Source organism: Trachurus trachurus, assembly GCF_905171665.1.
Source record: "Trachurus trachurus genome assembly, chromosome: 4".
NCBI classification, from domain to species: Eukaryota; Metazoa; Chordata; class Actinopteri; order Carangiformes; family Carangidae; genus Trachurus; species Trachurus trachurus.
Genome location: NC_139898.1, coordinates 25,461,188 through 25,487,622, shown reverse-complemented (window position 1 = coordinate 25,487,622; position 26,435 = coordinate 25,461,188). Strand labels below are relative to the sequence as shown.

Below are 26,435 nucleotides of genomic sequence, written 5' to 3'. Positions count from 1 at the left end.
CGGCGTTCGACAAATGGCTCTGCTAACGCGGATTTGATGCATTAAAAACGTATATTTTGTGCTTCCATGTGGTAATAAACAGTGTGGTAAAGGAGTAAACGTAATAGCATTTAGCCTTAAATTAGCTGCCACGGTTGTCGTGTCGCCTGGTTTCTACACTGGAGAGAGCTAACTTAGCTGACTGGGTAACACGGTGAAGATTGTATTTATCCTCCAAAGATGTCTTTTCAAGAGTCACCTCGTCCCTCAGATGAAGAGGAGGCTTTCTACACGCAGTGCAGAGCAGCGTACCTCGCTGTGTTCAGGTCTAGTTTGACAAATATCGCTTCCAAACAGCAGTTATCTCGTGGTAAGCTAACTTAAAACTACTTACAGTAGCCTATAGCTTTCCCATAAGGCTTGTCAGCGTGTTGCATTAAGGAGGAAAACAAGGATGGGTGGATTGAATTGTTGTGCCATTTCTCCATTTCTGCAGCATGTAACATCAGCTCAGTAACATTCAGTACAGACAAAGACCTGGAGGCTAGCTGTCATGATGTTATCTATTGGATACGGGGTTTTCCCTTCTAACTACCAGGAAAATCAACTGGGTCTGATATGGAAAACAAGTCCATGAGCCCCCCACGCTTATCAAGCATTAATTCAGTGTTTTTGAACCGCCCAGCAAAAGTTATCAGCTGATAACATCTAGTAGTGATGCTATTGGCTTCCATGCAGGAGGACAAGAGCATTTTGATTTGGGTTAGATTTCCTCTTTAAACACATCACTGACGTGCTGGTGGATCACCATTACAAATCCATGCAGTTATGTACTACAGAGCATTTTGTGATGATCCCATTTATCAAAATACCACAAATGGATGAAAGAATTTTGGTATATAAGCCATATTTCTGTTTGACAGACTGAAAACCAAAATGTGTGATACTATCTGAGACAGTGTGATAGGATGAGTTTTTCCAAACCAGTTGCTTAGATTTTACATTGTACAGAAAAGCATGTCATTTTGGGGGATTTCGTTTATTTATTACAGAATGCATAACATTTAAAAGGTCTGTCAGTAGAAAACATTAAGAATAAAAAAATCCACTAGAGTTGTTTGTCACCTGCCCCTTATTATCAATGTTGTTCATCATTTATCCCCTTCAGTTCTCCAGCAAGCGGGAAGAAATCCATCCCATGCTACTCTAAATAAATACTGGACGTCAAGAACGACTAAACTAAACTTTGATGACTTCTGTGAGATTCTCAAGTGTGAGAAGAAAACTGAGGAAAATGAACTAATGAGAGCCTTCAAAAAGATGGATATGAACAGTGATGGCTACATTACACACAGTGAACTGGAGAAGGCCCTTACCACTGTGAGTAGTTTAACTTTTTTTTTATTATTATGCGTCAATTATATTTTAAACCTGATGATTTTATTACTGAAGACAATATGTTGAATCTTCTAGAGGGGAGATAAACTGACCACTGAGGAGGTGAACGCTATTTTCTCATTAGCCGACATCAACAAAGATGGCAAGCTGGACTATGCAGAAGTAAGTCTTAAGTATGAAGTGACTCCTATTCCAGTGTTGCTTGCGTGTCAGGTTATCCTGTGTGAAAATCTTGTTAAGTTTATTTAAGGGTCAGTGATAAATAAAAAAAAATGTTTTAAATAAATGAAAAAAAAACTTGCATGCATAAAATTTGTTAAAATGTACATTTTGTACTCATGTTGTTTTTTATGTTATTTTCCTGTGCATATAGTCAGATTTTTATGAAAGATGGCAGTTACACAACTTGCATCACATCATTGACCCTTAAACTGATGCACAAAGACGGTTGTGAATGCACTAATGTAGCCTCAGAGCAAAGGTAACTATAAGCAGTGAGTAGAAACGTATACCAACAATAGCCAATTGGATTGAATTTGTAGTCTCTCAACATTATAGTTTCAGTTCAAATACAGCAGTAAAGAATAATAATAATTAAAAAAACACCAGTTCTCCTTTATATAAAGGTTATTTCCTTAAAGTTGAACTGAATTTAAATAAAATACAAAAGACTAGATGGCACAGAAAATACAATGTGCAAAAAAAAAAAAAAACAGTTTCGCCCTCCCTTGATTTGCTCCAACCTTGTCGTTATTTAGTGTCACATCCTACCTCCACCCAAGCATTTCTGACCCTCTCCATTACCTCAAAACGGCGCTCGTGTATCATCTTCTGACTCGTGGTTTCCTGTTGCTGTCAGTTCTGCAGATTGCTTGTGTCTACTGTAGAACAGTGTCAGATGGCTGCTTTGGAGAGGCTCGAGGCTGATGCCAAGCTGAAGAGGCAGAACTTTGGCAGCCAGTCATACAGCCCTCCAAAGAGCTCCGTGTCATCAGCATCATCCACGTCAGCAGCACAAGTGGCAGCAGCTCACCCCCAGCCTCCTGAAACATCAGACCCGTCGCTCAAGAAAGGTACGACATGTGCCTCACCAGGATTTTGTGTTTGCTGACACTGACGTAATGTTTACGCTGTATAATTCTAAAGCTGCATTTCCAGTAGCAGCCTATCATAGATATACAGTAGGGATACTTCACTCTTTTCAAAGATGCACACCAACTGCCCCAAAACGCCTCACCGATTAGTTTTGATGAATAAATAATAGCTCTGGTATTGATCGATTTTTCACTCCCTGTATGACAAATCACCTCATTAAGACAGTCCATACATCACAATAGCTACACAATTAGAGCAGCTTGTTTGGAGGGAGGAGACTGTAAAGTGTTGTGATTTGGGTAATCATGTCTGCCATTAAGAGATTGACAAAAGCTCTGTCAGCTTTGGAGTAAGATATGTTTTTCTAGTCAAAATAACCCATGTCTGGGTTCAAGTCCAGCTGCAGCCATCTGCTGCTACCACTGATAATGAACCAACTGTTTCTGTAAAAGACACCACCTTCAGTCAGTCGAAGATGGGCGTAAAAAATCTACTTTTTTTTCACTTTTAACCAGCAATTTGTGGAAAGAGAAGAACAGAGATCCTGGATGAGCGAGCCAGGGACAGGCCCACAGTGGGAAGATAGATGGGGTTGATTTAAATGGTCAGTCCATGTTCATGCTATTGATTTGGAGGATTCCACCACTTCTCACTGGGGAGATGATGAGGGATTAGATGGTGGTAGAGAGGAGGGCCCAGTCGACCACCGCTGCAAAAACAAATGAGCTCCCACACAGTAGTCGGGATTATCACATTATTGTGCCTCTCCCAGGTATTGATTTATACCCGTTACATTTTAACAAGGCTCTGACATGAGAAGCTACGTGATCGCACATGTTGAATGGGTTATTCTTGGAGCTCAAAAACTGTTTTGACTGCTCATTTGGTCGTACATTTGTCAGTATAAACCAGTACTTTGCTGAGAAATACTCTTAAACTGTATGTGACATGGATCATTTTGGTTGACATTTCACAAATAATTGATGCGATTAAATTATGTATCAGGTGTTGTGTGTCTAAGGCCAATTGATGGGCCGTCATGGTGTTTCTCTGATAATTGGTTTATTAAGCTCAATTCCAGCTGTTTTCGAACACCAGGGAACCAGCAGTGCTGAAACAACACTGCAACATTCAATATAAACTCACACAGAAGCTTTTGTTGGGAGATGTTTCAGTGCAGCTTTGTCCACTTTCCCAAAGGCTGCAATTTGGCCCTCCAGATTAAAATACTCTCATCAATACAAAATGGATCCATGACAAATACCATGACAGTGGGTCTATTTATTCTCTGCTACGGTAATTTGCTTGTAAGCCTATCACATTACTTGATTTCCTGGGCTTGGAAACAATCAGACCCCTCATTAGTGAATTGATATTTTCTGGCTTCAATTAGAGCTCAAGAAAAAAAGTTGTGTGAGATAATGGATTTGAGAGGGTTCTGTTATGCCATTTTTGATTTAAACTGCCTCCATAATTAATTAAAATGGGGTAGAACTCGACATGGCACTGTTTTTTAGAACCCAAATGCAAAGCACCCATCTTCACTTGAACTTGGGACTGGACCTCTGAGAAGACAGATTACAGTGTCAATTATGTTGTGCACCTCATCTCTCTTTTGTGTTTACTGTTCGGACAGGGGAGGGATGTACTTAATCTGTCAGTCAGTCTGTGAAGCTCTCCATTCTGTTTTAGCAACGTTATTTATTGATGATAATTTTTTTTTTGTACATGTATTTTTAGAATGTACATCTGTCCTTGTGATTTCTCATCTTTGTGTTTGATATGTGTTTGTTTCAGACAGCCGGTCGTCCTCTCGTCCTTCCTCGGCCCGCAGCAGACGGTCATCGCTGTCAAACTCAATCACTATGACATCCGGCAGCACTAAGACCAGCAAGACACCAGAGCCTTCGAGCTTACAGGTAAACTATAGGGGTTATCTTTAGTACAGTCATAATGTTTTAGTATTTACAGATTTGTATGCTTCCATACTGGTGACAGCCAGGGTCAGGGGCGTTATGTCCTCTGGGTTGTCCATCCATGCATCCATCCCATTCTTCTGAATGTGATATATCAGCAACACCTTGGGAGAATTTCTTCAGAAATGCACAAACGTTCATTTGGACTCAAGGATGAACAAATTTGATTTTCGTGAGCAGATAAAAGAAATGTTAGGCAGTAATTCTAGTTTCAGTCACAACACCCATACATCAGATATTAGTAACTAATGGGATTTGAATTATACTTTCATTTTGTCTTCTCTTAGCAAAATATTATAGTATGAATCTTAAACATTAACAGTTTGTACTATCGGTGACAAAACTTGGAAATCTTTGTACACGAGTCCATGTGAGGGAGCCGGTGATAACAAGGAGCTGCAGCTCCCCCAGTATCACTGTCGCCCAGTGTTTTTGATGGGCGAATTTAGCCCTGGGTGGATAGATATACACCGTATTGATCCCTCTCTCTTTGTTTTCACTCTTTTTGGCTTAACCTCGCCTGGTTTGCTTTACAGCAAGGGGGGGAGAGAAAAAAAGGTAAATAAATAAATAAATAAAAATAACAGCCCCCCGCTCCATCTCTCAGGTCCAAGCATGGTGTTGAGATTGGAAAGGGCCAGACATCATCGAGGTGAAAGAATGTGTGTCCAGAGATTACCTCCGAGGGAAGTTCTGCTCGCTATATTGGCTGCTATATTGCCACAGGCTGATAATTGGGAGGCGGTGGGCTGAGGGAGGGCTGTGTTTTTGTAGTGGTGCGACTGTGTACGTGTATCAGTGTGTGTGTCCTGCAGGATGCAAATATGTCTTAATGAATAGAAAGCTGGACATTAGGGATTATTCAGATTTAGTCTTTATGTATAGGTTAAGATGAGGCAAAGATCACATATGTGAGCTTTTCATATGTGTGTGTGTGGCTGTTTTGTTGTATGTGACCCTCTGTGTAGCAGTAAATCAGACCTGTGGCCAGAGCAGGTGACAGCGCCTGTATTAGTCTGCAGGCTGACCCTCTCTCTATGGGGGCATTAATTCTGATGTCTTTAAGCAGTGGAGAGGTGCCCATGGCAATTTCCTTCATTTAATATTGTCTGGACAAACCACTGAAGTGTTATGATTTGATCTTTTATGCCTCTCACAGCCCAAGATAAATACTTTGAGAAAATGGCTTTTCTCTAAAGGAGTGACATGCTCCGTCTTTATGGTACTTTCTTTGTTTAACTTGGTGATTTATTTGTCCACTAAAAGGATATATAGCCTATTCCAGACTTGCGTGGCCCTCAATGTCCTCTTACTGTGTGTCCACACCAACTGTGTTTTCATTTAATGTGTCTCCAATGAGCGGAAGGAAAACTTCCTTGTTTTGATGTTCCTGTTCTATTTCAAATTATTGTCTCATTTCAGTTGTGCTGCCAGACAAAGAAACAACAGGATTTCAAAATGAGAGAAATATTAGGATTCATAAATATTGCCAAAGTAGCCTCTTGATAGTTTTGAATGACCGCTGGCCCAAGATTGAAAAGGCTGTATTTATCAAAGGTAAATGGACTCCAATTTGCCACATCAGGTACTAGACGGAGATTTACTTCAGCCTGCAGCAGGAGCACAGTGTAACACTTCTGCCCTCCTCTGGATCAGCACGGGAATAACAAGTGTTTACACGCTGCTGAGCTGAGATAAACTGTGAAATAATGAATATGCCCCCTGAAGGTTGGAGTGATAATTATCACAATGGCAGTTTCTGTTAATCAAGTGAGCAACCGCCGCTGTTATGATTGACTGCTTAATTCACTTTTTCATGCCAAAGTATACGTCCCCTGTCGCAAGATCAATCCCTCTTTTAATAGGAGCTGCAAATTAGTTTTGGTTTCTGTTGAATGAATAAATGCATTTTGTTGTCAAGCAGCAAAAGCTGTTTGTTGGGATTGTGTCAGGAACTAAACAGAGTCCACACATCATCAAATATATTAGGCTGCTTATGATGTGAATACTGCATGTGATATTTCAAATGGTTTGAAGTAGCAAAGAACTATGTCTATGTCTGATAAAGTTTAGGAATCAAAATTCTTCTGCTTTTTAAAGCCACACACTGTATGTATTAACGTTTGTGGTTTGTATGCGTGTGATTGGTCTGTTGGTTAAGCAGAATCATCTGTTGTCCATTGTTTCAGGAGTGGCATCACAGTCATGTCAAAGGATGTTTCTTCTTGGAGGATGATGGGAGTATCAGCTCACTGCAGTACCAGCTCCATGTCCCCCAGACAACCAGCGTCTATCTAACCATCCAACCACTCAACCTCAGCCACAGACCTGGTACGTACACCTTGGTTGATCAGGAATCGTCTTTTAGAAGGTCTGTATTTTAATAAGCTGCTGGTTTTCTTGCTGCTCTGTTTCCACACCGCTGTTGTCGTAGCATACGTACAGTGTAGCTGCACAGTTTTAAGGAGGCTTTTTTTTTGACATCGTAACATAAATAAAGTATTGGCCCCAGTAATTTTCAGATCATGAATCATAAACAAAAAGACTGCAAAGTAGACTGACGTTGTTTATTGGTCTCTGCACTGTATTTTACACTGTGTGGCAGAGGGTCAGATTTTGTGGGAAATGTGCTCGGTTGTGTTCCAGCTCAGTGGACAATAATTTATGACAAACAATAAGAGGAGGATCTGCTCCGGTTTATAAAATTGGAGCGTGCAGTGGCAGACAGTGGAGTGATGACGAAGGTGGAACGTTTGTCCTCCTGTTTATGTTTTGGTTTAGAAATGCTCTGTATGTTCTCGGTGCCAGATGCTTGTAATTAAATCCAGGCATCAAGATCAGTGCAGCAAGGTTACATTTCTGTTAATGTTTTAAATCATATGCTTGTGTTTATGTATGATGTTTTCATAGTTTTGTTCTTGATTTATCAATAGTTGAAGTAATTGGTACATTTATGAAATAAATGTTTATAATATGAGCATGAGTCGCGTAAAAGAGAAAATACTCAAGACTTCAAATTTATTCAAATATTTCACCCGCTCCATCCATTTGTGTTATATATTCGCAATTAAATCTGTGAAAACCTAGTGAAAACCTTTTCGGATGGGGATTTTTGTCATCTGATTGTTATAAGTTGTACAGTATATCTCCACTCAAGAGGCATGGGAGGGTGACCTTAAATTATCTCTTTCAGTTAAACAGTGGACTCTTATTTGGAATTCTGGCATACATTTGTCTAAATGTGTAAAATACAAGATGATTCAGTATAAAATTTTATGCAGAGCCTATATTACTCCCGTCAGACTTGCAAAGATGTCTGAAAATGTTGATGATTTGTGCCGGCATAATTGTGCCCTCCATGGCTCATTATTTCATCTCTTGTGGGAATGCCCAGCTGTCCAAACTTTATGGTCAGAGATGCAATTATGACAGTCAGAGATCCTTGATGTCACCTTCAGCCTGTCCCACGATATGCATTTTGGGCTATAAGCCTGACAAAATAACCAGCCCCATTATCAATCGCCTTTGGGCGTTAGGCTGCTTTTCAGTTAAAGTAAAAAAAAAGGTAAAGAACGAAAGCCCACCTGTTTATTCTGTGTGTGATTTTGTCTTGTCTGCTTGCTTGTCCTGTGTCTGTTTTTGTTATGTTTTGTCTCCATAAACAAAAAAAAATAGATAAATAAAAAAAGGGAAAACTTTTTCAGACATATTGTAATGTCAGAATCTACTTTACTTGTTTACATTATCCTATGTTACCTTTCAGACAGGAGTTCATCCTGGATGACAGTGGATACAGCTCTTTTTATCATGTCAGCTGGTGAAAACAAAGAAGACTCAACTTTGGTGCATTTTACTGAGACAAAAGACAAAGAGGTATGTTCATGTAAAGTGTTACATTTTTCCCCAGTGATGCTTCGTGTGTTGATAGAAAAAAAAGTAATCAGCTGCCAGATGACAATGCCAGGGTATCCCTCTGTTTCTACAGGCCTACGTGTGGAGAGGAGAGCTGAATGCTGGGACCTACTACCTGCTTCCCTTCACCAGTGGCTGCAGACTAAAGAAAAGGAACAAGAAGAGCCTTCCTAATAAACCTGTGGAGCTTGTCTCCAGGACTGATGCTGGAGAACTCGATCTCACCAGGGACCTCAGGTTTGTTTGTGTGTATGTATGTACATGTATGTGTGTGTCTGTTTGATTCATGACCATTCAATCTTAGCATGAAAAAAGAAACACTGACGAATACTACAGTATGATCTGTGCTTTCATACATCCCTGTGGATGTGTTGCTCCCTTTGTGCCACAGGGAGGCGCTATCTGACATCTTTGAGATTATAGACCTGGATGGAAACGGCTTGCTCAGTCTGGAAGAGTACAATTTATTTGAGCTGAGGACCAGTGGAGAGAAATGTGACAAGGATGCCTGGGCAGTCTGCAAAGGTAACGATTTGCAGTATGGCTCTGATACATAGGAATACTACTGACATGTTTTTATCCGCCAATCATTTGTATTAACCCTATGTTTTTTTTTTGTGGGGGGAGCAGAAAACTTTGACATGAGAAAGAACCAGCTGACACGACAAGGCTTCATGGAGCTGAACCTGATGGAGGCCACAGAGAAGGATGGAGACCCTGCAGACCTGTGGGTCACCCTTGAGGCCATGGGATACAACCGATTGCTGGAGCTAGTCGAGGTAAGTTTATATGTCTGATTTTACTCATAACAACATTATCGTGAGCATAATTATGACAATTGTATTCCTTCTTTATCTTTATATCAGATCTTTATGCGACTAACTCATTAAACAAATACCCCTTCCTCCCGCTCCATCAGGCTTGTCCATTCCAGATAGATCTATACTGTGAGGCCACCCAGCTGTCAATCCAGCCACTCAGTATGGACTCAGGGCCCAAGCTTCTGAACCAGGCGCTTCAGAAGTCCATCACAGCCAGGACCGGGGCCAAAGCACTGAGGGGATATGACAATGTCTTCGTCTACACCTACAGAGGAGAGCACAGGATCTCCTCACTCATAGCCAACAAGGTTAGCAACAAACTGTGTGTAGGAGTGATTACTTGATTCTGCGGCTAGTTGAAATATAAAATAAAATGTCTTAAAGTCAGATATCTAAAGTTTAGCAAAGCAAACAGATACACCTGTGTTCCTCATTCACTTTGAGAATTCAGTTGTTATGTCTCCTCAGTGACTAACAGGGGGACGAGTCAAACTTTGAATAAGAGGATTGATGTTGTTCATTGGATGTCGTACTGCTCAGAGCACAGATCGTTAGTTTGTTTACTGTATAATAAGTATGACTCTATATTTCAAAAAATGTTCAATTAGACATTCTCTCCTTGTACAGTACTGCTACTGTCTGTGGTTGCTGGAGACCATTCACCACATTAGTAATTGATATGCAGCAGAGGTATCCATTCTCATGGCAACAGGAACTACTCTAAAAGAATGACCTGGTGATACAAAAGTACAACTGAACAGGAAAAACACTTTACCTGGTTATCACGAGAGTTGATTTAGATTTATTATTGATTTTATTTTGTATTTATTTACCTATTATCTCACAATTAAGCAGCAACAACTCCAGCAGCTTTGGAGAGAACTTGTGTTGGATGTAGTTCTGCCTTATAAATTAAATGTAACTGCATTACTTTGCTCAAGCAGCTGTTAGCACATAAAAATGGCTTCCCTGATATTAGCATTTGAAAGATTATCACGTTTTCACTACAAAGTCTTATTTATTTACTCCTCTCTTTGTTGAAAATTATTCTGCCTTGTCATGGAGTTCCTCAGTTCACCGTCATTCATTGTGTTGCAGACCAACCAGAGAGTGACCATTCATGTAAACAATGAGCAGAGCAGGAACTGCAGCAGCAGCAGAGGCATGACTGTTTTTGCTGTAGAGGTGCCACCCCGGACCAAGATGGTATGAAGTTTTCCCTTGTGCTCTTTGACCATCTCAGAAATTATTTGGTTATCATTATGCTAATTAAAGATGACCATCTTGGAAATGTAATTCTCACTGCTCCACATTGATATACTATACACTGTTACATTTTTTATCCTAGATTTTTTTTTTTAAATACCTCTGGACTTAAATATAGGATAACACAATGGAATGAAATATAGTATAATATGGTATTTTTGATATTACTACAAACATGTTTGTCTTGGTTTCCAGGTTTGCCAACATGCCCTGCCCATCAGTGAGAAACAGGACTGGACCTATAACTGTGTGGAGACCATACTAACCTGCACATAAAGGTGTACAGAGCAACCACTACTTTGACCAAATTGTTATAGCTGTGTGTTTTTACTGTAATGAGGGCCAAAAGGGAACACAACCTGATTGCTGCAACTTTTACAAACAAGTCCTCAAGACTTGAAGATGATCAGCATCTGAGACCCTCTGCCTGCTTGTGGAGAGCGGCTTGTGTTAAACACTGATGTCCGAGGTGGTCATAGTACTTATAGGATACAGTTGGTAATGGTTGTCACTGCTTTTATCGTGCCTTTGTATGTGACATGTTTAGTGAATTTATGTCTTTAAGATTTTAGATACACAGGACCAGGTTAAACAGCACTTTTATGTATAAGTTATCATTTAAAATCAACACAGTTACCATAATGAACTTAAAGAAGACCTCTCTGAAGTCTTCTCATGCATCTGGTTCTGTAATGTAGTACCTTTGTTATAAACTGTGCTGTATATTTATTATTGATTATATTTGAAATTCAGACTGGCCCTTCAGAGATTTTATAGACAGTTTTAGATTAGTTCATATTTCACAACGCAGGTTCACAAATAACTTCCTAACATCAAAACAAATGAAACACTATGATTTGTCATGTAATCAAAAAAGCTAGAACAAAAGGTGCTTTTTATTTCCTTGTGCCTTTACATATTTCATTTTAAAATATATTTTATTATTCTAATGTTTTTCTCATCTTGATGTGAATAAAAAAATCTGTAAGCAGTATTTCTTTGACTGACATGTCTTTGTTTAACATTTCTGAAGGATTCACTTCATCACCACTCAGTGCTGTCCTGTGGGATGTGGAAGAGTCTGGAGCTGGTCCTAACTTGTAAATAGCACTTGCTTTGAAATTATAGCTATACATAAAGAACATTGATTGCAATGTTGCAATTGATTGCAAACATTGATTACCAACAACAACAAATGTAATCTGTTTTTTTAGACCTGTTAATCACCAAATCAATGCTTACTTGATATTATTTTTCCATTCAAATGGATGATTGTACTTAAGTTAAGTAATACTTTAAGTCAGTCTCTGCCCTGCATGAGGCCTGTGTTTCTCTGTGGTTATTGGTCTATACTCTTGATACAGTACAGTATGGTGCTGTGAGGATTTGGGCTTGGCAATGAACTGCATTCCTTTGCATTGCACTCGAGTCTAAACTTTATTTGCCCTTGGCCTTTTCAGCTGAGAACAGTCTTGACCTCCTATTTATATCCCTCTGGTCATTATTTGCCCTTTGACTTTCTCTACTGAAACAGTAGAGCCAGTTACCTAAATGTCACATGGCATTTGAGAAGTATTTAATGTCCTGAGCCCCTGTCTGCTCTTCCTCTCCCAACACAGAGTTTTAGTAACACTCGACTGCTCAGGGTGGCTGAGTTTCGGGAGTTCTGAGCAAATTTGAACATCTGCTTTGTGAGACTCTTGTTCTGCACTGTCATTTTTAAAATCATTGTGTTTTTCTTAAGTTTTTTTTACTTTTTGATTTTCATTTGTCTTGAACTTTAGTATTTTTTAAATCAACTTTTCCAAAAACAAATAATCTGCTATAGGTGTATGCTCTGGGATTTCATTCTGTTAAGGCTATTCAAAGAAACAATTATATAAATATAGCCTACACTTACATGCATATCCTGCATAAACAACAGACTCCTCACCCATTCACATGCATGCCCCACTGACATGATGGCAGGTCTGATGTTAAACTTTGTTCTGCTTATGATCAAACACACTGTGGTGCAACAGGCAAACAGCAGTGGCCTGAAGTCGACTGTTTCACAACACTCTCCCTGCGAAATTCACCCAATCACTCAAATAGAGTTTACTGCAACATCTTCCTGTCTCAGTGTTTGTAAAGCTATAGCTGATATTTATTTGACTTATTAGGAAATTCATTATTTAATGCATTTACCGTCTGATTTTTCTACAGGCCCCAGTCCATGAGCCTTGCAGTCATTGACCCTCCTGTGCATGTGTCTTGACCTTTAAGGTGCAAAGGTCTGTTGAAGCCTGAATTAAATTGAGGCCTGACATGGGAAATACTTTGTCTTTCCACCTGCATGTCTACATCCTGGTTAACGCTTCAGTGGTGTGTGTACCACAGTAGATTGTAAAGCATTGCGCAAGGCGGGTACTTAAGCTTTCCTGTCCTATTGGCATTTTTCTTTCCTTTCTTTCATCCACGTTTATTGAGAGCTCAATAGTAGGCTGTCTATTGATAATATTACATTATATCTCTTACATTTGAGTTTAATAACAGTCAAGACACACTTTGGCTGTCATGAGTCATCCCTATAGCCTATTCGCTTGTTTTTCAGACACTCCCACACTATGAAACATAGTCTCGGCTGTTAGTCAGAAAAGTTAAGAGTTTCCCTTTTGCAATTATTTCTTGACCACTGACATGAGCACACTTTACAAGTTGGAAATTTGTGATCACACAATAATTCCAACATGGTATTTCCATGTTCTCTATCCCTTATTTCCTATCACTTCTCCACTAAACCTGTCAAATAAGGATAAAAAACTGACATAAAGAAGCCTATTATTTAAAATTATGTAAGGGCTGAGGTGGGTTGCAGGCATAGGTTGCAGGGGGAGGACTCTGCTCACTGTGGTAGCTGCATTTGGTTACTACTACAGTACAATATTGTTATTTGCTTAATTTTTCCACTTTTATTTAAATTATATTAATGTTACTTTCTCAAAATTGAAAAAATGGGTCCATGAGTTGTGGTAAATGATAATGCCATGTTGTCAGTAAGTGTGTAGAAATCCTACTGGGGCTCCACTTGCCCTTTAAACCGAGAAGGCGGGTCCATGGAGGGGGGAGTTGTCCGCTGTGTACGTGTGGGGCTCCTCCGCCACTGCAGTCGCCTTTCTCCTCCTCCTCGTCAGGGTCAGGGACTGCGGATCACACAGGGCTGCTGCTGATAATAAGGTGCAAAAATGGTGAAAGTAACCACAGTGAAGACCAAGCCGTACACGGACCAGAAGCCCGGCACCAGCGGTCTGAGGAAGCGTGTGACGGTGTTTCAGCAGAACCAGCACTATGCGGAAAACTTCATCCAGAGCATTATCTCTGTCATCGAGCCTGCCGAGCGCCAGGCTGCCACTGTGGTGGTGGGAGGAGACGGCAGGTTCTTCATGAAAGACGCGATTCAGCTGATCGTTCAGATTGCTGCTGCCAACGGGGTCAGTATAGAAGAGAAAAAGAAACACACTGTTCACCTTTGCTGTCCCCTCCTCCTCCTCTTTTGCTATAAGTTATGTGGCTAGCTAAGTGAGCTAACTTGACAGCTAGCAAGTTAGCTGTCAAGCTGTACTCAGTTGTCCCCTATGTTTATATTTTATAATTTAATTTAGCTGCTCAGTTGACTTTTAGTAACTTAACTAGTACATAGTTACTTAATTGACCCACTAAACATGTCAAACAAGTAGTTAACATTATTAAAACGTTATAGATACTGTTGGGCTCACGTTAGCAACCGGTTATTAAAGTTTTGTGTTCAGTCCAACATTGCACAATGTAAGTGAAGCATGCAGTGCTAACAAATGAATGAGTTTCACTTAGTTAGCTAACTAACATGAAAGCTGCATGTCCAAACATGAATTAATTACACTCCTCCTGCCTCTACAGATCAGACTTTGCTAATAGATATTGCTAAATAGACAGATATGAATGATCCCCGCTGCAGCTGATGGTGCGTTCACATGCTGGTAAAATAGCAGGTGTTATCAACACCAGTCTGGATTTCCCTGCACTGTCTCCGGTGCCAGCTTGACCGCGATGATCTTTTAGCTGAAGTGCATTGAGGGAGGTCGCTTCCAACTATCACCTCTGACATTTGCACACTGACAGGACAGCGTCTTTTGCGTTAAATAAATCATAGATACCTTCCCATGCAAGGGTGTGCACAGTTTAACAAATATGCAGAAGTGGGGTTTTAGTGTTTGTTAAACGATGCATGATAAACTGACGTTGTGTTGTTTCATAATAACCGTGGTGGTGAGATGATGCCACTGGCTGTTTTCATTCTGATGCTGCAGCCAGCGACGAGTACAGGCGAGAGGAGAGGGGGGCGTGACGGGCAACGTGCAGCCAGTCACGTTGCCCTGCATATGTCTGTAGAACTGGAGCAGAGATGAATGAATGAATGAATAGTACACACAGTACGTTTGCATTTCATTGGACATTTTTAGATTTGTATAATCCAGTGCTCTGATCCACAAATGCATCACTCACAAATGCAAACAAAATAGGAGCTTCATAACATTTGGACTACTTGTTATATGGTTGCTTGACCTAGACTGAGGCTGTGTGATCTTTCTCATGAGATGTAGTTACTGCAAAGCAGCTAATGGTAAATGCAGGGTTCCTCCTCACTGATATCAGTAGGTTCAAATTGCACATAGCAGTAGGATTTGTTTTTTTGCTATTTTCTTTTCTCCACAAGTGGCTGGTGTTAGGAAATGATGCAGTGAGGAAACTGTATCTTTGCCAACGTTGCACAGACAGAGGCATTGCTGTGCCTATGTTTACACAAAGCAAACCGCTGCATGTTTAAATAGACTGAGTTATTGAAATGACTGAGTCATTGCCACAAAGATACATAAATGTTATTTTTATGTAACCTCTCCTCCAGCAAAAGTAAGAGGAGTTAAATTCTTAACTCACATGGCTGTTAAGACAAAGTGCAGTAAGCTGGGAACAAATCAAAATCAAATTTTGGCCATACAACTGCAACAATTTTCTGTGTGCACAGTTTTTTTGAAGGTGGGAGGTCGTTTCAAGCATCTGCCATCTTTTAAGTTTCCCAGACTGACACCATGATGTTGTCAGTCTGTGACAACATCATGGTATCTGTGGTAGGAGTCACTGATCTCCTTGTTTTAGAAAATACTTCTATTAGCAGGCTACAGAATTAATTTGGTCATGCTGATAAATATGTATCTATACATCTCTAACGTTTGCTATATGTGTTGAGATTGAGAATGACATGGTGACAGTGCCTGTATATGGATTGATTATTATTCAACATCAACTTTTATCTAGTATTTCCTATGGATGTGTGCATTAATCTGTGCATGTGTTCCTGTCTGCAGATTAATCACCTGGTGATTGGTCAGAATGGCATCATGTCCACCCCAGCAGTCTCCTGTGTGATCCGCAAGTTGAAGGCAGTTGGTGGCATCATCCTCACAGCCAGCCACAACCCTGGTGGCCCCAATGGAGACTTCGGCATCAAGTACAACATCGCCAGTGGAGGTGAGTGGAGACAACAGGTGTCACAGGAGCTCACAGATCTAAGGGGCCTCTGCCAACCATGAGGCACTACAAGCAACAAAGAGAAATGTGTGGAGAGCCATTTTATGAACTCTGTTTGACTTTGTTGCAGTGTGTTAGTAAGGATATAATCTCTTATCTATTCGCTCTGCCTTTTTCTGTCCCCAGGACCTGCTCCAGAGGGCATCACTAACAAAATCTACGAGGTCAGCAAAAGCCTGCAGGAGTATCACATCTGCCCAGAGCTGAAAGTGGATCTGTCCAAGATTGGCAAGCAGTCCTTCGATGTAGAAACTTTTAAGCCTTTCACAGGTACATTTACAGGAAGAGCGGAGTCTAAACCTCAAATGAAAGATATTCAGTTTATAGCTGTTCATTAATTATTTTGTTATTATTTTGCTTGAAAATTGATATTACCTGAATATGGTGGAAGGAAAATTAACTTTAAAAATGATCCATTCAAGTAACTTGTAAAACTAATGTGACCGGCGTGTGATTAAATTTAGTACACTTCCCAAAAGCTCATGTCATGTGCTGCAGTCTCAATTGGGTTATTTTTCCATTTTCTCTCAGTGGAGATTGTGGACTCTGTGGAGGCCTACGCTGAGATGCTGAGGGGCATCTTTGACTTCCCTGCACTGAAAGCCCTTCTGTCAGGAGACAAACACATCAATGTCCGACTGGATGCCATGCACGGAGGTATGACACAGCACAACAGAGCATCAGAGTGTTAGGGAGTTTATGAATGAATGAATGAATGAATGAATGACTTTTATTATTGTGTCAAGCATACTTCTGTGTACCCAGCCCGCATGGGCTTGTAAGACACCAAGAAAACAAACCGGGACCACAGCACATCATCAACACATCAAAGAAATAAGAAAACAAACAGGGGTTCAAAACCATTATACAAAAAAAGAAAAGGAAAACAATGCCAGGGTTCAAGGGAAATCATCAGAAATAAATTAAACAAAATTTCCTTTCTTCTTTTCCAGGCTTTAGAAATAAAACTAGCAGTCTTAAACACACTGGAATTAAACAACCACTCCAGCTCCTGCTCTTCAGAGCACCAAAATATTTCAGGGTTTTGTCTACAGATTTCATGAAATACCTCTCAGTATAAAAGGAAAGAGACTCACTTTCTACTTCATCTAAGTCACACATTTCACATATTCTATTTTTCTCTGTAATATTTTTAAAATGACCAACCTCAATGGCCAATAAGTGTATATCTTAGACTTATATCCTAGTCTATATCTTAGACTTATTTGCTAGGCAAGATGGTGAAAGGGGGAGCAGTTATTTTCTGGGCCTGGCCAGGTGGATGGCTTCTTGTAATGGCTCACTCTCTCCCTCTAGTGGTTGGACCATATGTGAAGAAGATTGTCTGTGAAGAGCTCGGCTCTCCTGCCAACTCAGCAGTCAACTGTGTTCCCCAGGAGGACTTCGGTGGCCACCACCCTGACCCCAACCTGACCTATGCTGCTGACCTGGTCAAGACCATGAAGGGAGGAGAATATGACTTTGGAGCCGCCTTTGATGGTGATGGTGTAAGTCAACTTTCCCTCCACGGGGGGCGATTTTATAGCTGTTAAATCAGACAATATGCATATGGGAGAGGTGTGAGCATAGTTGTGAAATGTTTAAACTGAATTTCAATTTCAATCTATGATGTCAGCTCATATAAAATGGATTTAATAAACTCACTTCTATTAATTTTTTAATTTTAATTTAGTTTTTTTTCTTTTCTTTTTAATAACCCACTTTGGTCCTGGGGTGAGGTTGATGAGCTCATTTTGACTTTGGCACAATTATAAATGAGGACAGCAAATGTTTTAGTCAGCTGTTTTTCTCTAGTTGTCCCTCCAACACTTTTCTCATATTTTGTGAAGATCACAACTTTTAATATGGAACATTATTACATTACCGGGACATATACACTAAATGTCATCCTTCTACTACCTTCAGAGTTCACAATGTGAGATAAGAAGTGTTTTGTAAATAATGGTTATGTTTTTGATTTACCTCAGTTACCTCATTCTTGTAAATGAAACTAAACTGCATCCTGTTTCCTTTTTGTGATTGTTGACCCCTGCCTTTCTGTTCTGTTTGCCTCGCCACCTGTTTTGCCCCCTCTCCAGGACCGTAACATGGTGCTGGGTAAACACGGCTTCTTCGTGAACCCCTCTGACTCAGTGGCTGTCATTGCTGCTAACATTACCAGCATCCCTTACTTCCAGAAGACTGGTGTCAAAGGACTGGCCCGCAGTATGCCCACCAGTGGAGCCCTGGACAAGTAAATACCATTTGACAAAACTGATTCTCTCAGGTTTTTCTTCGTGGGTAAACTGGAAAAGTCCTGAACTCATTCTTGAGCCCTGATATATTTTTTTCTTATGTGGTTAATTGCGTTTGCCAATCCGTTCCAGTGTGGCTAAAAACCTTAAGATGGAGCTGTATGAGACTCCAACTGGCTGGAAGTTCTTTGGGAACCTGATGGATGCTGGCAAACTCTCACTGTGCGGAGAGGAGAGCTTTGGCACCGGTGAGTTAAATACATCAGATTTGTGAAGCAGTAACTCCAGTGAGAGAAACTGGTGCCCCTCACTTCCTCACCCCCCCCTCTCCTCTCCTCTCCCTCTGCTCACCAACCAGGCTCAGATCACATCCGTGAGAAAGACGGCCTGTGGGCGGTGCTTGCATGGTTGTCAATCTTAGCCACCAGGAAACAGAGTGTGGAGGAGATCATGAAGGATCACTGGCAGAAGTTTGGCAGGAACTTCTTCACCAGGTCAGAACTGAACCATGTAGAATGGGGCATGACATGATGTGGGCTCGAGTCCCAAAAGACAAGTATTTCAGGTTGGCCGTGTTGAGAATGTTTTAAATGCTTCCTGCTTCCCGGACTTGGTTTGTTGAGCACCTACAGGTCTAATGGCAGGGATGTAGGTCATATTGTACTGTGCTGCACTGCTGTCTAGTGGTAAATAAGAGAACTGCAGCACACAAAAGCTAAAGTATGAGCATATCCAGATCTGGTTCTGAAACTACAGGTCTCGGTTTTCTGGTGTTTCTGAGGTGGGCGTGTATATGGGTCTCAAACAAGTTGTATTGGTCAAATATAACCTCTAAATCACACAAGCTGAATTGGGAAGTGAAGGAAAGAACCCCTATACTTTGCTTGATCATGGGAACAATCTTTTGTTGAACAACAATTAAAACTCTATTATATTTTACATAGAAATGCAAAATTCTCACTCCTATCCATTAAAAATTAAACTTGAAACTTCGATTATGTTGTGACCAAAACAACAAATTTCAACTTTCCATTACAGGTACGACTATGAGGAGGTCGACTCGGACGCTGCCAACAAGATGATCAAGGAACTAGAGACGACGATGTTCGACCCATCCTTCAAGGGAAAGAAGCTCTCGTCTGGTGACAAGACCTACGAGGTGGCTGTTTCTGACAACTTCGCCTACACAGACCCTGTCGATGGAAGTGTTTCCAAAAACCAGGTAAGCATCCAACAATACAGAGCTGATTACATTTTGAGCCTATGCTTGCTCAGTTTTCCACTCATCCTCATATATAATTAGTTTCACAGATGAAACAGTTTTTTTTACCAATCAGCTAATAAATACACTCCTGCATATTCCCACTGCAGTCAATCATTAATATTTTTGACCTGATCTCATTTTAAACAGTGTAAATGGCTGACTTAATGTTATAGTTGACTGAATACATAATGCATTTATATCCCTAATACAGATATTGCTCAATGAATAACTATCAGCATGCAGCACTGTCACATATTGCACCTCATACATCCTACCTCCACATGTTTTTCTGTTGCTGTACATTTCCATTAATCATCATCTCTCCTCCGTCCTTCCCTCCCTCTCTCAGGGCCTCAGGATCATCTTCTCTGATGGTTCTAGGATTATTTTCCGTCTCAGCGGTACAGGCAGCGCGGGGGCAACTGTCAGGCTCTACATAGACAGCTACGAGAAGGACCCCCAGAAGATTTACCAGGACCCACAGGTCAGGACAATAAGGAGTAATTCCAGCCAGCTACATCCAGTGAGAGAAAGACGTAGACAATGAAGTCATCAAATAGGAAAATAATACCCATATATCCAGGGGACCAGCAAGAGTTTTTCTCTTTTCTTGAATATTTTTATGTCAGAAATCACATGGAAAAACACAGGATACCCACCTAGGTAACAGTTCCTACAGAACCGGTCAAAGGTCAACTCACTCTATTATTGCCATTGTCAAAAGCTTTGAGGGCTTTAAGGCATGGGCCCCAAAAACCCTTTATGCAGGGTGGAATGATCTGTAACGTGCAAGACAGCCAGCTTGCATGAGCTGGAGCTCTCCAAAAGAACGAGTTCCAGAGGCTGTATTCAACGTGGGAGATGATGGAGATGTTTGGCCAAGTCTTGAGTTATGGCAGCTTATCAGGGCCACTATGAAAAGTGCACAAGGGAAAAATAAAGAGTGCGAGTTCCAACTAGACACTTCATAAAGTCCTTTTGACTGGTGTGGACAGCGGGGTGATGTAGAACAAGAAAGTGAGACAAGCCCCGCAAAAAAAAAAGTGAATAAAAGTTCTACTCAAGCCTTTTATCCTCTTCGGTGAATACACATCATGGATGGACGGATAAGCAGAAACATATTGCTTCAGAATCTTAACCTGACAGATAAATGTTCAATGGGTTAATGGTTCAGCTGGCTGACTTTGGGTTAGTTTGATTTACACACCCAGAGGGGTTGCATTTTTGATAAGACCAGGTTTAGAGGAAGAGGAAGCACTTCACATTTCAGCCAAAAGAAATTATTCTCTGATTTCGCTATGTTTCGCTCATCTCTGGCTCGCGCCGTAGCTGAGGATCACGACCAGAAAATGATTTCATCCTGGCAGGTCTCTGGTTTCTCGACCAGGTTGGGATAGTTCATGTTTCTGCTCATGGTTTTGAAAGTCAAATTAGGTGCCATCTCAGGGGAAGTGCACAAGCAGTTCCTTCAAATGATCATTTACATAAAGTCACTTATCTGTGGTAATATTATTATAGAATTTCAAAGAAAATATTTTTATTCTTCTTTATTTCTCTTAAATTAAATTATTTGATTCTCGAATCACTTACTGGCAATACATGGCCATGTTTCAGATGCATGTTTTGGGAATCGCAAGGATGGCATAAGCTCAACAGGAAGGAAGCCATAATATGTTGTGTCTTTGTCTTATCTCATCGTCCAGGTCATGCTGGCTCCTCTGGTAGACATCGCCCTGAAGGTCTCTCAGCTCCATGAGAAGACTGGACGCAAAGGCCCCACTGTGATCACATGATTCCTCTGCCACACTGCCTCCACTCACCCTCAGCAACAGGATACCTCCACTCTCTCGGGGGTGAAGCTGCCCTTGAATGCTGTCTTGGCTTCGGCTCTGCTCTCTCCAAAACAGAGCTGGATGAAAAAGCGAAACTCAACATCCCTGGTTGAATACCAGAAAATTCATGAGGAGCTCTCGATTTACCTCACAGCTGAAAGTTACCCACTGCCATCCTCTGTTAAAAGACTGGAGAAAATCTGCCTTAGATTATTCAGGCATTGGTAACAAGTGAACTACTGTCAAATCTTAATGAGATTTAAGGAAAACAAAATTTAAAGACTGAAAGACTTAAATTGAGTGAGCCTCATGTAAATTTCTATTCAACGTTGCTTTTTGTTTTTCCCAGATCTGCCCCTGAGCTATATCATTAAATGGAGAAATCGCTAAAACTGACCATGAATCAGCACTTTGGGGCAACCTCACCCCTCTTCTGTCCTGCCACTTTTTCCCTCTCTGACCTTGTGCCTTCCTTTTCCTTTCCCTTTCCCTCTATTCTCCAAAACCACCAAAACGGCCTCTTAACGTGAACCATGAACCACAACTAAAGCCATGAGAACTAACACATCCACCAATAATAAAATAATGTTACATAAAAGAAGACCTGTGGTCATGTTTTCTATCTGGTATGTCTCTGTGAAAACTCCTGGTTTCACAGTGTTTAATGCATTCAACTAACATCCAGACATCTGTCACAGGCTTACAAATGCACAATACTCCTAAGTATTAATGAATACTGTAGCCTACCTTTCCTTCAAGAAACCAGCTGGCGTTTGACTAAGTGTCAGGGCCAGCTGCAATTGCTTTAGCAGACCTGGGTTTAGAAAACTGAGCATTCACAAGAGAGATTGAAACAAGAGTGTGTGTGTGGGGTGGTATTAATAATAGCTTCTTTTCAGCTGGGAAATTATTCTAGGTAAATGCAAAGATCCTGTCCTGCAGTGAATTAGCCAAGTCGTGGGACAAGCCTCCAGGAGAATAAAGAGCTTTGGAAAAAAAAGTCAAAGACATTCTGGACGCAAACATAAAGACAAACGCTGATGAATTCTCTTACTCCCTCACAGGTTGTCTTGTGTAATGAGATAGTCAGTGTAATCTTGATAAACGATTTATGCATAAAGTGTCAACAGGTCAGGGGATCCCACAGGCTATGTCTAAAGACAAACAGACAAGAGCTGAAACAGATTTGGATAATTCTTTGGAAATGCTTTGAGATGTAGTTTTTCACAAGGGGGGAATGACTGAACGATGCTTGAAGCTGCTCAGATTATTTGAGACTCTACAGGTACTGGACCAGTGTCAACTTTTCCCTCACAATCCTCATATCTTTTGCTTAAATTGACCACAATTTAGTTAATAGGAGTCAGGGTGGAAAAATCAGGTGCTTACTCCATGTTTCTCTCTGAACTCGAAAGGGAAAATTGGCCTTAATCACAGATGGCACATTTTCCACCAATTTCTGTCAGGTATGTCAGTGTCATTCACTCTGACCAGTCCAATCGGCTCTACCTGTTTGTAGTAATCCCACCCCCCTAAAAAAACACATGGTAAATAGTTAAAAGTCCCTGAGCTGGAACTAATTGGCCAATCAAGTCGTATTTTCTCACCAATATCTAAAGAGTTTGATGTATGATGACATGTTACAGCTGACTATTAGTGCTGTTCTACATTTCCTGCGATTTACTGACACAAGCTCTTGAGACGCACATTTCAAACGGCATCGTCGCCTTTTAACAGCTCGATGTGAATAAACGTTTCCAATCCTTTTTTATCTGTGTTTACATTACGATTACAGACAGGGCTTTTAGGGCCTGTTGCCAGCCTTCAAAGGTAAAGTCATTGGTATGTGGTATATTAAACTGCCCAAAACAGTTCCTCTCTATTCCCTTAGGGGTCACAATAACAGGGTGGAAACATTTTCATGCTGCATTGTTCAGACCCTGTCAGGCTAACGCAGCGCAATGCATAATGTGTTCCTCTTGTACGGCTCGTAATGGCTTACAGGCTGTATTTGGATTGGCTGTCATTACATCAGGTAATCACAATAAGGCTTACATTAAGCTGGCCTGGTCCACAGCTATTAGATGTCCAAATGGCTTTCTCTGGAGCTGGCATGGAGCCGTGTGTTTTTAAAGCGGCCTGTTCAGTGCTCACTTGCAAGATGAGGGCAACGTGGTGGACAAAGACATCATTCTTCAAGTCCTCAAAAAAGGACTTAAGAAAGCACAGGCTGCGGCCCTGCACCGTCCAAGTGTGTTTCACTCCTCTGGTTCTTATTCTTAGGCACAGTTTTCTGTCTCAAATGATACAGTGTGAGAGTTAGAAGAAGTGAAGCTTCCATAAGACATGACTGCATTAAATAATTTTATCCCACTGTCTCTTCCAAAATTAATAATTCAACTCCCATTTAACGTCATCACTCCAAAACGTTAATGACCACCATATTTTATATTGTGGCAGCTTCAGACTAGTGGACTATGTGCTACAGTAGTTGTCATACAAGGGCTCTAAGTAGGCTGCAGGGTTCATGGACAGACTGAGCATTGGGTGTTGCACCAAAGACACTTTGTAATGTGATGTAGTCTGTGTCTTGTTTAAATGTTACGTTTTATGTTATTTTGTATGTGAAACTTTGGACGTCATGGGACACAAGACAAATTTCAGAGTGATCTGACAATAAAGTGCAACCTTATCTTATCTTATTTTATCTTATCTTACAACACCATACCTGTGTGGACCATTAGGTTTTTAGGTACCACTTTAGGTTCTTGGCTTCTGAAAATAAAGGGACAATGATATATTTAGTGGGGTTGACAGTCAAAACAATAAATCAAAAACAAAACAGAAAAATAAACACATTGAAGATTGAATGCACAAAAACTACACAAAACAATAATAAACACATAATAGCTGCAAATTAGAAACAAAATTAATTGAATAAATAATAATTAAAAACAAACAAACACATCACTTGAACACATAAGACATTATTTAAAGCTGACTGGATGAAAAGCACCACGGTTGGTTAGCTGTTAACACCAACCCAGCAGGTTTTCTACCTTTTTTAAATTGTTCACATGCTTTTAATTGTCCCCTGGGGATAAATAAAGTCTTTTGAATTGAATTGACGCATGACATTTTTCTAAACATAAACATGTAGCCTATATAACTGTGAGTGTTATTATCAAAGGTAGTTCTTCAGACTGTGGTGGCAGGCCAGAGCCCCAGTTGCAAATAACAGGCACTGTCATCAGCCACGACCACCATGTAGCAAGAGGTGGGCTACTGTGTCGATCTTTTAACAAGGAAAAAGGCGGCTTACATCGTTGCTATTGGTGGGTAGCTAATAACTATACCAGAGCGATAGATATAGTTAATACGGCATGCAATGTTTCTTTCTTTCTTTCTTTCTTTTTATTTTATTTTATTTTATGCCATTGTCGATACAGTTACCATGTTAGCCAAATTAGCTCTTGTAGCAGTATGGTGTTGAAGGAGTGCAGCTGGCGGCCAGTTAGCGTTAGGCTATGCTACCTATTAGCATATCTGACAGGGTTAAATAGGCCCTTACCACTGAAACCAAAAGTATTGTAAGGTAAAGGAACATAGCCTGTTTTATGTTAAGAAAACTTGTTGTGAATGTAAATGAGTGAAGAGAAGTTGAAAGAAAATCAGTTTGGAAATTTCTCTTTCCATGTTGGCAGTATTTACATTGCACCTGAGCCAGTTCATAAAGGTAAGTGAAATTAATTTTAGATAAACATTTCTCTCTCTTTTTTTTTTTTTTTTTTTTATTGTGAAGAGCTTCCTAGAATATCCTTGACTGCCCTGCAACAGAAAGTTAGGCTACTTATTTTCTTTATTACAATGCATTTATGATTAGGTCTGTCTATGTTTCATAGGGATACCAGCATCCAATAACTACCACACTGTTACAACCAGCAAGAAATGGTAAGTCATCTCATCTGTGCAACTACATCTGATACCTATACTGTCACACCAAGGCTAGAAAGCAGGGAATTGAACCTATTCTGTCTTGTTAAAACAATGCATCACCTTTAGCTCATCCGATAGATGTAAACAAGCTTTGACACAGTGTTTTAGGTTAACAAAGTCTCAGACAATCTAAAAGAAAAACTGGAACTAATAGATGCAGAGGCTCCATGTGAGTCATCCCCACTGTCATGCTCTCAGCTTTCTGGGTGTACAGGATGATGTGTGACTGAGGCCATAAAAACTGTTCAGCAATGGCTCAAGATGAGTTTGAACAATTGTGACCACACAGTTGAACTGAGCAGAGTGGCTGGACCGTGTCCACACCGGCCACTCTCAGTGAATGAGAAAACAAATATTCCAAGAGACTCCCCACTCTTATTGCCCATCGTCCTCTGAAATATATGATTGCGAGAGAGACATGGATTGCAGATGAAAGAATGTTTCTATTTCATACTGCAAGCAAGCAACGGTGTAATGTGAATTTGTCTTCTTTTAGTCTAATTTAAATAAACCATAAATAGCAACAAAGCCATTCTTTCAATGAACCATTAATCCTCCACATGTGCTGCCCTAAAAATCCAAACAAAAGAGGCCGAACATAGAACACAATCAAGCTCAGTAATGTGCTGTGTGCTGCATGTGTTCAACTGCAAGCAATTACTGTTCTGTTGCCTAAAACTTCACATATTTGGAGGCCATGTAGAAAGAAATGGAGAATATGAAGTTTGAATTTACATAAATAATCTTAAAAGGTTTCTGTTTGTGCTGCAATAATGTATCGCATGGATGTCGCCTGCTCACAGTGAAGATTTACTTTTCTGTTAGTGCGAGGAAACAACAATATTGGCATGGAAAAGTTCCCTTCATCCTGAATTTGTTGTATATTAGCTCTGACTGCCATATGTCCCACTGAGTTAAACTCTGATTTTCACAGAAATGGACAGGAGTTGGTGGTGGCGAGGGGTATTCAGAGGATGCAGTGAAGCCAATAATATCTGTCAGCCATTTAATGATGTCTAAACTGGGACGGAAACTGT

The 26,435-nt window shown here is 40.5% G+C and overlaps 2 protein-coding genes across 2 annotated transcripts; both read left to right on the top strand.

The window, feature by feature from the left end:
* Positions 1 to 219: 219 nt before the first annotated feature.
* efcab7 (EF-hand calcium binding domain 7) lies at positions 220 to 10,761 on the top strand (the record flags this gene model as incomplete). Its single annotated transcript, XM_083969565.1, has 13 exons — positions 220 to 349; positions 1,148 to 1,359; positions 1,453 to 1,539; positions 2,237 to 2,450; positions 4,270 to 4,391; positions 6,638 to 6,779; positions 8,212 to 8,321; positions 8,434 to 8,597; positions 8,752 to 8,885; positions 8,991 to 9,139; positions 9,280 to 9,489; positions 10,280 to 10,387; positions 10,643 to 10,761. The coding sequence occupies 13 exons, from the start codon at positions 220 to 222 to the stop codon at positions 10,721 to 10,723; spliced, it is 1,863 nt and encodes a 620-aa protein (XP_083825691.1). The 3' UTR covers positions 10,724 to 10,761.
* A 2,795-nt stretch (positions 10,762 to 13,556) lies between these two features.
* Positions 13,557 to 22,003, top strand: pgm1 (phosphoglucomutase 1). Its single transcript, XM_083970882.1, has 11 exons — positions 13,557 to 13,917; positions 15,829 to 15,991; positions 16,178 to 16,321; positions 16,583 to 16,708; positions 17,369 to 17,559; positions 18,151 to 18,305; positions 18,439 to 18,554; positions 18,665 to 18,800; positions 19,345 to 19,528; positions 19,920 to 20,054; positions 21,274 to 22,003. Exons 1-11 carry the CDS (start codon positions 13,672 to 13,674, stop codon positions 21,361 to 21,363), a joined length of 1,686 nt encoding a protein of 561 aa, XP_083827008.1. The 5' UTR covers positions 13,557 to 13,671; the 3' UTR covers positions 21,364 to 22,003.
* The last annotated feature ends 4,432 nt before the right edge of the window (positions 22,004 to 26,435 follow it).